We start from the raw sequence: 10483 nt of genomic DNA, 5'->3' as shown, positions 1-10483 counted from the left end.
CCATACTTCTGGAGGCTGGGAAATCTAAGATCAAGGTGCCAGCATGGTCAGGTAAGGGCCTTCTGGGGTGGAAGAGGCTGGGGAGCTCTTTGGAGCCTCTTATAAGGCACTAATCTCAATCAGGAGGACTCCATCCTCATGACCTAATTGTCTCCAAAAAGCCCCACCTCTTAATATCATTAGGAATTAAGTTTTCAGTTTAATAGGAATTGGGGGGTGGGAGAGGAGGGGACAAACATTCAGACGATAGCAGACGCCCATAACAAAAAAACCCCTCAAAATTAAACAAGAATTCAAACCAATTTTAAAATGGGCGGAAGATCTTTACAGACACTTCAGTAAGTTATACAGATGGCAAGTAAGCTTATGAAAAAATAGTTCACACATGTTACCATAGAAATGCAAATTAAAAGATATCACTGCATACCTATTAGAAAGCAAAAACTCAAAACACTGACAATACCAAATGCTGGTGGGAACTGGAACAACAGGAGCTCTCTCATTCATTGCTGGTGGGAATGCAAATACGGTGGAGCCAATTTGAAAGTTTGGCTTTATTTTTTTCCAAAGCTAAACAAACTCTCACCATATAATCCAGCTATAATGATCCTTACTGTGTGTGTGTGTGTGTGTGTGTGTGTGTGTGAATGAGTTGAACTCATGTCCACACGATAACCTGCACACAGATGTTTACAGCAGCTGTATTCATAATTGCCAAATCTTGGAAGCAACCAAGATGGTCCCTTGAGTAGGTGAATGACTAAACTGTGGTACGTTCAGACCTATTATTAAGCAGTAAGAGATATAAGCTATCAAATCATAAAAAGACATTAAGGAGCTTCAAACACATGTCACTGAGAGAAAGAAGCCAATCTGAAAAGACTACATACTGTATGTATGATTCCAAGTATAGAACATTCTGGAAAAGGCAAAATTATGGAGACAGGAAAAAGATCAGGGTTTGAGAGAGGAAGGGACTGGATATATGTAGCAAAGAGTAAAACTATTCTGCATAATATGATGGATACATTGTAATTATACATTTGTCAAAACCATTATGTATCTGTACAACATCAAGAGTGAACCCTAATATAAACTATAGACTTTGAGTGATAATGATGTTTACAGAAAAAAATCCATTTGTTGTTCCACTTATTTATTCATTCATTGGTTGATTCTCGTTTGTGCCTTTACTGGGGGGTTGGAGCTGCAGCCTTGATGACAGACTTAGGATGACACTCTAACCAACTGTGCTACTTGGTTGAGGCTGTAGGTGTTATTTAAGACAACAGAAAAGATGTGTCCATAGAAGGACTTATATACAGATGTTGATAGCAGCTTTATCTGTAACAGCCAAAAACTAGAAACACTCCAAATGTTCATCAGCAGATGAATGGTTAAACACATTGTAGTATGGCCATAAAATGAAATATTACTTACCAACCAAAATGATCTACTGATAAAACAACATGGATGAATCAAAATAATTACACTGAATTCAAGAAGCCAGACAATAAAAGAGAACGTACTCTGTGACTCCACTTATATAATAATCTAGAAAATGAAAACTAATCTATAGTGACAAAGCAGGGTATGGTGGGGGAGGGGAAGAAGGGTGGAAGAAGGGATCAAAAAGGGGCTTAAGGAAACTTCGGGAGATGATGGGTATGTTTACTATCTTGATTTTGATGATGGTTTTAGGGATGTTTACATAAGTTTAAATGTATCCAATTGTACACTTTAAAAATGTACAATTTGCTGCATGTCAATTATACCTCAATAAAGCTGTTTAAAAGAGTGAGAGAGCTATTATCCAGCATAGAACTATGCTCTGGAGACAACTGTTAATGCTCTCTCAATTTGGGAAATAACCAAAGCTGTTCAGGAATTCTGATCGCCAAATTAGCAAGACTAGTGTCTATATGTGAGGAAAGAAAGTCTATACTTACTATAGAAAGTTGCCTTAAAATTTTTCAGTTACTTTCCCACATGGTCTCTGTGGCAGTTTCAACTTGAGTAATTTGTTTATTTCTGATTGCTGTAATAATTCTGTTACATGTCACTGTCTACTTTGTTACTTTGTCCCACCCACCCACCCACCCACCTTGCTCCACAGTTTCCCTGGCCCCATCTCCTTCTATGTACCATTGGGATTAAATATAAATTTAGCAGAAATGAAGGATGGGAAGGGGTGGGAAGGCAGTGGAGTGGTTTTATTAGAAGGTAAGAGCAGTCAGGCTAAAAAGATCATTTGGAGCCCAGCTAAATCCATTACTGAGATTCTGAAGCAAAAACTGCTCTAAGATCACCAGTAACACCGGATTCTGTTGCTGTCCTTTATTTTTGTGTTACAATCAAGTTCCCAACTATAAGACTGAGTCATCATAAGGAGAAACATACAGCACTCAAAACAGTTATATGTAATTTGCACCTATTAACTCAAATTGCGAGGGCCTGGGCTGCTTCTCAGCTCCAGTAGTAGTGGAAATATCGTTTAATCATTAAGAGCAATTGAGTAATCTAACAAAAAAGGTAAATTATTTCGTTCTTTAGGCTCTTTTATGTCTGATCTGTGGCTGGTATTTGGAATAGGGTTTTGCCTTCATTCTTACTGTTGTGTCTACTGAATAAGGCAACTATAGGGGAAGAAAAGCATCTAGGCTATTAAGTATGGGTCTCTCATTGGGTTTGCTCTGGGACCTTTGGCTGTCAGGCTCAGCCCAGCAAATTAAGTTTTTTCCCCCCTAGGCTAAATATTATTGTTTCAAAATTTTTCTTCCCTCCCGCTACTGAGCCAACGTGGTTGGATGCTTTGGACTGTTGGATCCTTTCAGGTGAAACGGACCAGGTTGGGGAGGACGGCTAGTGTTCAGGAGCTCAAAGGGCAGTGCTGTGCTCTAGGGTCTGTCTACAAGACGACCAAAGCCTTGAAGCAACTTAAATTTGCAGATGAGGGAACAAAGGCCTAAGAAGGATCCAGTTACCCAGCTAATCTGATTGCACACATATTTTTTGGGAGTCGTAGGCATAGGGACAGGGACATATTTGGGTAAATGGGATACAGAATTGGGAGTGCGACAGACCCAGATTCAAACAGAACTCTGTTACAGCGAGACCTCCCACCCACGTCTTCCGGGGCCCTCCTAGATCCGCCAGCAACAGTGCGAGGCGTCGCCGCGCTGCGCAACACGCCAGCGGCCCTGTGCGCTGGAAGCCCCGCGGCCACAGTGGTCGTCGCGTCGATACCCCCTGCCTGGCAGCCGTCTGAGCTCCCCGTGCCCACCGGCCCGCGCCCAACGCTCGGCTCAGGGGACGCCCGCGGCCGGATGTCCTGCGTCCTCACCCTCCGCATCCTGGCAGCCCTGGCGGCCTGTGGCGCCGTCGCCTTCCTGGGCTACTGTGTTTACTTCGACTGGAAACGGCGTGGCGACCCTGCGTTCAAGCGCCGCCTGCGGGACAGTGAGTGCTACGGCGGCGGCGGAGGGGCGGGAGCGAGCTGGCGGGCCCGCAGCTGCCGCCGCCACCTAGGGGGCCTCCCGGGCGCACACCGGTGTCGGGATGGCTCCCAACCAGCACGTGCCACGTTGTGTTTGCAGAAAGAAGAGCCCAGCAGCAAAAGGCTGAGGGACGGGGCGCCCAGGTGAGGTGCCTTAGTGACACCGAGGTGGCGTTATAGTGAGTAAACCACTCCTCCCGTAGTGCTAGTCCTGACTCCCGCTAGGGGTCCCCCTGGCTGGTTCCTGAGTAGGTACTTCTGAGCCCACCTTGAGGTTAGGGTTTAGTTTTTATTGTCACTTACAAAAAAAAAGAAGGAATGAGGAACCATTTGGGGGTTAGGAAAAGGCAGCTAGCTATACAGCCAGGGGTGTCCAACTCTTTGGCATCTCTGGGCCACCGGAATAAATTTTGGGACACACTTGTAATCACACGCGCGCGTACACACACCCCTCCCCCCCAGCCCCCTCATGTTTTAAGTAAATTTACAATTTTGTGTTGGGGCTCATTCATAACTGTCCTGGGGAGTGTGTGGCCTGTGGGCCACAGGTTGGACGCCCCTGCTTGAAAACAGGTGCTTATCATTGGAACGGGTGCTTTACATTGTCAGAAGGCAGAGGTGCGGCTCCCAGAGCTGCACCAGACACAGACCACGTGGTCGATGGCCAGGGCAGTGCTCCCATGCGGCTCACTTCTGTCCTGCCGCGGCCTTTCTTCTTGCTCAAAGGCAGAGCATCCCCTTTTCCTTCAAAACCGAATTTGATTAGTCGTTTTTTAAAGATACCAGTAATGCCCTGACAGGTATGTCTCTGTTGTTTGGGCATCTTCCCACAAAGTGAAAGGTCGCTGGTTCAATTCCTAGTCAGGGCATGTTCCTGGGGTGAGGGTTCAGTCTCCAGTAGGGGCACTTGTGAGGAAAAAACCAGTCCATGCTTCCCTCTCACATCAGTGTTTTTCTCTTTCTCCCTCCTTTCCCCTCTGTCTAAAAATAAAGATAAAATCTTTTTTAAAAAAGATATCAGTCACAATCATCATGGATGGCCCAACCTAACATCAGCTTTAAAAGTGCTGTGGAAGGTTCTTAGGTTCTTCTATGAACTTTCAGGAGGAATTAAGTTTTAACCTTCATATTCAGTTGATTAGTCAATGCTTGTCTGAGAGCCTCCTATGTGAGGCATTGTCCTAGCTGTGGCAGAGTTAGCGATAGGGGAAGATAACCCCCCATGTTAACAGGAGCTCAGAGGAAGAGCATTTGCAGAGCCAAATTATCATGGAGAGTGTTCTGCTTACCTATTGCTGCTTTAGACATAAGTGCTTAAAAGAGCCTCTCTTTTGCTCTTGCGTTTGCAATTGGAGCAGGATCTGGTGGAGACGGCACCTTTCTGCTCCACTCAGCTTCAGGCAAGTCAACTCCAGGGCTAGGTGCTGGGTCACCTGGAGGCTCATTCCCTCATAGGCAGGCAGTTGATGCTGGCTGTCCATTTAGCAGGGACTGTTGGCCAGAGCATTTACACAAGTCCTCTCAATGTGGCACGGTCTTCCTTGAAGTGTGGTGCCAAAGGAAGGAATGAAGAACCACCTGGGGCTTATGAAAAGGCAGCTATACAACCAGGGGTGTCCAGCCTTTTGACGTCTCTGGGCCACACTGGAAGAAGGCTTGTCTTGGGCCACACATTAAATACATTTTGACACATAATCACAAAAAAAAATCTCATAATGGGTCCCAAGGGGCATGTGTGTGTGTGTGTGTGTGTGTGTGTGTGCGCGCGCGCACGCATGTACCCACCTTGAGAGCTGCTCAGTTTTAAGGGAAGAGCAAACAGACTCCACCTCTTGATAGGAAAGGCAAGGTTCTTGAGTGCAGGTGGGACTGGGAATAGTGCTGTGGCTGTTTTTGGAACATGCAGTCCTTCACAGGAGACTTTGGAGGCATTGAACTTAGCCTGGAAGGATGAGTTAAATGTGGGTCTTGGTCTCAGGGCAGACAATATTCCGGACAGAGGAAACTGCACCCTTACTTAAAGGTGTGAAGCAGGGGGTCTGCCGGGTCTACTCAGTAAATCAATTTGACAGGAGTCACAGTGGAGAACAGTAGGAGGTAAGGCTAGAGAGCTAAGTAGAAGTTACATTAAGGAGGTTAAGGAATTCGGATTCAGTGAGGGAATTACTGAAAAATTTTGAGCAGGCATTTTTTTAAAGAAGGAAATAAAAACAAAACATTTTAGGTTAGATTAATCAGGCAGGAGTGTGCTAGATGGGTTGGAGACAAGGAAAAGCTATTGCAGCCTACAGGTGAGAGGTAATAAAAATCCTGAGCCACAGCGGTGTCAGTGATAACTGATGAGGAGGATGTGAGATCAATTGTCCGGGAAGAATAGACAGCTCATGGTGAAGAATTAAAGGATCATGGAGAGGCAGCAGTCAGATTTCTGGGGGTTCAGGATTGAGTCACTTAGAGAATAAGGGTATAATTGACACAGTTAAGGAAGCAGGACAGGGAGTGGCCAAAGAGCTGGACTGAGAGTGGAGATGCTTTCCCTGACCTCTCTGTCTGGGGCAGAGCCTGGTTCAGCTCCTCATCCCTCTCATAGCTCTTGTCCATGGGCAACAGTTACACAATTTGTTTGCAATACAATTTGATTGACTCCGTCTGCTTTCTTTTAACTCTCCATTGTCTCTTCAGTGCCTAGAACAGTGTCTAGTGTATCATAGGTGCCCAATAAATATTTGTTATTGTTTATTTTAGGTAGCTTGTGCAAAAGCACAGACAATGAAAATTCCAGTGTTTAATGGGTATTGTGGCCAGAGAGATAGCTGAGTAGTAGTTTGGTGTCATACTGTGGAGGGCTTTGAATGCTAAACTGGAAAGTTTGGATATTTTTATGTTGTAGTGGATAGCTAGTGATGGTGACTTTATTTCCGAGAATGGATGCATTTTTGTTTAGGGTGGGGTGGAGGAGGAAAGTTGAAGAAGTCAAGAAAATCTGTGGGTGGCAGTCCAGATGGCAAATAATGAAGATCTGAATTATTTCAAATGAGGAAGAGACAGATGCAGGATTTTTCAAATGTTCTTTTATATAATCCTCATGACTTTATCCTTTTAATTTTTTTTTATCCTCATCCAAGGATATTTTTTTTTTTTCATTCCTTTTCCAGCGAGACAACCTAGGAATGTGCCCTGACTGGGAACTGAATCCACAGTCCTTCGGTTACTTGATGACACTCCAAACAAGTCAGGGCTATTCTTTTAATTTTATAGATGAATAAAGGTGCAGAGAAATGTCTCTTTCCACCTTTTCTAGGGTCTCGTTTCCCACTCACTCTCAGGTCTTTATAGTTTTCCAAGTATGGTCCATGGACCATCTGTATTAGATATTCCTGGGGCATTTGTTACAATATAAATTGTTTGACTCGAGGACCAGACAGTTCTGACTTAGGCGCTCAGGTGTAGGCCAGGGGCTATTTCGGCATTGATTCTAAGACCTTAGAATTTATCAGAATCACCTAGAAACTTGTTGAAATGCAGATTCCTGGGCCCTGATCCTGGAGATTGATTCAGTAGGTCTGGGTGGAGCCCAAGAAACTGCAGTTTTAACAGCTACATCATCTGATTCTTGTGAAAGTTCCCTGATCTCCCTGGAGGTGCTTTCCCCTCTCCACAGGTGACCTGAGAGGTACTGCTCTAGACCCAGGGTCCCCAAGTTCACCTGCTTGCCAGACTATTGCCTAGATGCTCTACTGGTATCTCATTTTGTGTGTTCAGAAGTAAATTCACCATCTCATCCCTTGCCACTGCGCCCCCTTGGTTAATTTATGATGCTCTTTGGTATCACCCGTCTCCCTTCTGTGACCCTGTCTCCTCTTGCTTAAATACCAACCTCATCCTCTACAATCTGTCCGCCATTCTTATTTTTCTGTGCTTTAATCTAAGGTCCTAGTCCCTTCCTATTTCCATTGCTTCCACACTACTTCAGGCTTTTATTACCTTTTACCCTGGCTATTGAAGTGATTTCCTAACTTGTTTACCTGCCTCTCCAGTACATCTAAGCGGCAGCCCTGGATATGTAAATCTTGGCGACAGCTCCCAGCTCTGCACATGAAAGACCAATCCCCCTGTAGCTTGGCACCACAGCTTTCCATAGGTGCCTTCTGAATTGACAGCCTTATTTTCCTAAGGGTTGGAAATAATAGATGGTAATTATCATTGTTGCAGTATTCACCCTCATAATCTGCTAAATAGAGATCACTTGATTTTTTCCCCCTGCAGTTTTGCATTGTCTGTACTTTCTTTGTTGGACTTTCACTGAGCTGCTCCACATCCCAAATGCTGTCTTTTCTGAGAAACTTCCCCTGATTCTCCAACCAGATGTAATGTCTCTGTACATTGAATCCCAGAGGACATGGGGCTTTATTGTTGATGTGTTATTGACCTTTTTGTAAAGAATGGGCTTTACTTTAATTTTTCCTTTTTATTGAATTTGTTGGGGTGGCACTGCTGGTGTGTCATTGATCTTCGGCATACCCGTCCCTCCCCTTGGTCAGGCTCTGGGTTCCTTGGGGATGGGCACAGGGGTCTTAGTCCCTTCCCCTTCCATCTCTCCCAAGAGTGGCTCACCCCTTAGTGCTCATTAAATATCTGTTGAATGAAACCTTTGATTTTTACTGATCATTAGCATGTTTGCTGACAAAAGCTTAAAATATGATCCCCTCCCCCAGGCTCATCCCATTTTAGAAAGAAAATTCTTGGAAACAAACACAAACACTCTCCAGATATAAAAGACTGCAGCTGACATGACTGGCAGTGGAGCTGATATTTGTGGCTGGGGGTTGCTCACTCTGCCTTGAAAGACCAGCCCTGGGCATGGGACCAGTGATGTGGTATCCTGTGACCCTGGTCACCTTCATGAACCAGGCTGCAGCAAACCAAAGCCACCTTCTTACCACCAACTGCGCTGCCAGCTCTCCACCATGCTCTTTGCCAAATCAACAAGCAATGTTAATACCTCAAGCAAGGAAGTAGTTTTGCAATGTACAAAACAACCTTTGTTATAGCTAGTTACAGTAGGGCTTCTGATATGTGTACTTAGTAAGCTGAGTAAAATTTGGATGAGTTATTACAAGCATCTCAACCTAACTTGAATATGACATGTATTTTTTTAATCACCTGAAATCGTACTACATTTTAAGAAATCAGTTTAAACGTTATGAAGAACATCTGCATTTGTCATACTTTGGAATTAGAAACTAGGTTCAAGATGTGGGTTTTAAAAGAAAAGCTAAATAATTGTGGTTAGTGACCATATTCCTTACATCCAATACTCATTGTTAAATATTTTGTGAATCTTAGGTGTGGGATCCAGCAAGGAATGAAAAATTGCAAGAATTTTTTCTGCAAGAGGTACAGATGGGAGAACTTTGGTTATCTAGAGGTAAGAACGTAAACTTTCTTTTGTAAGCAATTATTTATAATTGTTTATGTTCACTTATTAATTGGTATCTGTATGTCAAATAACTTAACTAGCTAGATGTGTTGATCAATGTGCTTCATTTTAAAGAGAAACTATCCCAGTATCTTCACTCCATCACACTGTCTAGCTCTAATATGTCATATGTAGTTATTGCTCTAGTTTACACTGCAGTCTTGTAGTGCCAGTGGAAAATCAAAGCCAAATGCAAAAACATCACATCTTTTTTGAGGTACAATTCTGAGTAAATGAATTTTCCAAAGGACTACTTGTATGAATCAAAACTTTAAAAGTTTTAACTGCTTTATAAAAATGTTCCTGCCTTCTTATTCTTATTAAAATACTTGTTTTTGATGATAAAAACATTATGAAGGGCCCTTCTTATCCCGTCTGTTTTAGTGATGCCTGTAGGGATTACTTTGCACTTAATGGCCGTGACCTGTATTTTGAATTGTAATTTATCCCCAATTTCAGATAGATATGAGAGAAAACATAATATTGTCAGGTAAAATGATTGTAGATAATATCAGTGTTGTATAACTATTACATATAATGACCATGTTTTTATTCTGGTGTTAAACAGTGGAAAGGAAAATAATTTGGGGGATGGGGCTTCTTATCTAAGGGATAAATGATGTTGCTGGGTAAATGAGCATTATGCCCATTTATGTATCTTTTTGTCAAGTGTTACAAATTCCCTTTCATCTCTCACTACCTGTACCTGTTTTTGCTTCAAAACTTATTGTGTGTTGTTTTTTTTTTAAAGATTTTGCTTTTCCCTCTGCATTTAAGAGAGTAGCATTCTCCAGGATTTATAAGGACAAAAAGGAAGTCAAGGTCCTGGACAACTCATAGCAATACCCAAGATTTTTACTTTAAACAGTGGCTTAAAACAATGATAAAGGCCCTGCCTGGTGTGGCTCAGTTGGCTGGGCATTGTTCTGTAAAGCAAAATATCACTGGTTTGATCCAAGGAACAGTGAAGGAACATGCCGAGGTTGCAGGTCCTGTCTCATTTGGGGTGTGTGCAAGAGGCAATGGATCCATGTCTCTCCCCCTCTCCCCCTCCCTTCCCCTTTCTCTAAAAATAAAATTTAAAAAATGGATTAACAAAAACATGATAAAGGTTTGAGAAATTAAAAAATTATCGCAGCCATTCAGAATCATTGCACATTAACCATAGTTTGAAATTTTAGTATTATATTCAGTACCTCTTAGTTTTATAAGTGGACTAAAATATCTATTAAATATTAATGACAACAAAAATGGTTAGAACTGACTTAAATGATATAAACAGGATTGACTTTAGACAAGGTAATGAAGTATAAGCGTAAGGTCCTTCATTTGCATGGGCCTCTTTAAAGGTGCTGGGAGGTATCCTACCAATTTGTATTCATAATTTTATATTTTCTTAAACAGGGGTCCCCAAATGATATAAACTGGGGCCTCATAAAATCTAGAGTAATCCCTAGATATGGATACTCCCTGGATATAGGGGCAATTAAAATAGAACGATTCAGCTT

General features: G+C 42.8%; 1 protein-coding gene across 1 annotated transcript in view; it reads left to right on the top strand.

Annotated features, from left to right (window-relative positions):
- Positions 1–3326: 3326 nt before the first annotated feature.
- TOMM20L (translocase of outer mitochondrial membrane 20 like) overlaps positions 3327–10483 on the top strand; it is a 13913-nt gene continuing 6756 nt past the window's right edge. Inside the window, exons 1-3 of the mRNA XM_054567495.1 lie at positions 3327–3459; positions 3597–3640; positions 8843–8924. Of these exons, the coding sequence (XP_054423470.1) occupies positions 3327–3459; positions 3597–3640; positions 8843–8924 (259 nt within the window). The remainder of the gene's footprint in view (positions 3460–3596; positions 3641–8842; positions 8925–10483) is intronic.

The sequence above is a fragment of the Pteronotus mesoamericanus genome, unplaced genomic scaffold (assembly GCF_021234165.1).
Source record: "Pteronotus mesoamericanus isolate MK-2021 breed Mesoamerican mustached bat unplaced genomic scaffold, CSHL_Meso_final contig_182, whole genome shotgun sequence".
NCBI lineage: Eukaryota > Metazoa > Chordata > Mammalia > Chiroptera > Mormoopidae > Pteronotus > Pteronotus mesoamericanus.
The sequence above is the reverse complement of the archived record's forward strand: the minus strand, read 5'-3'. Positions and strand labels throughout refer to the sequence as shown.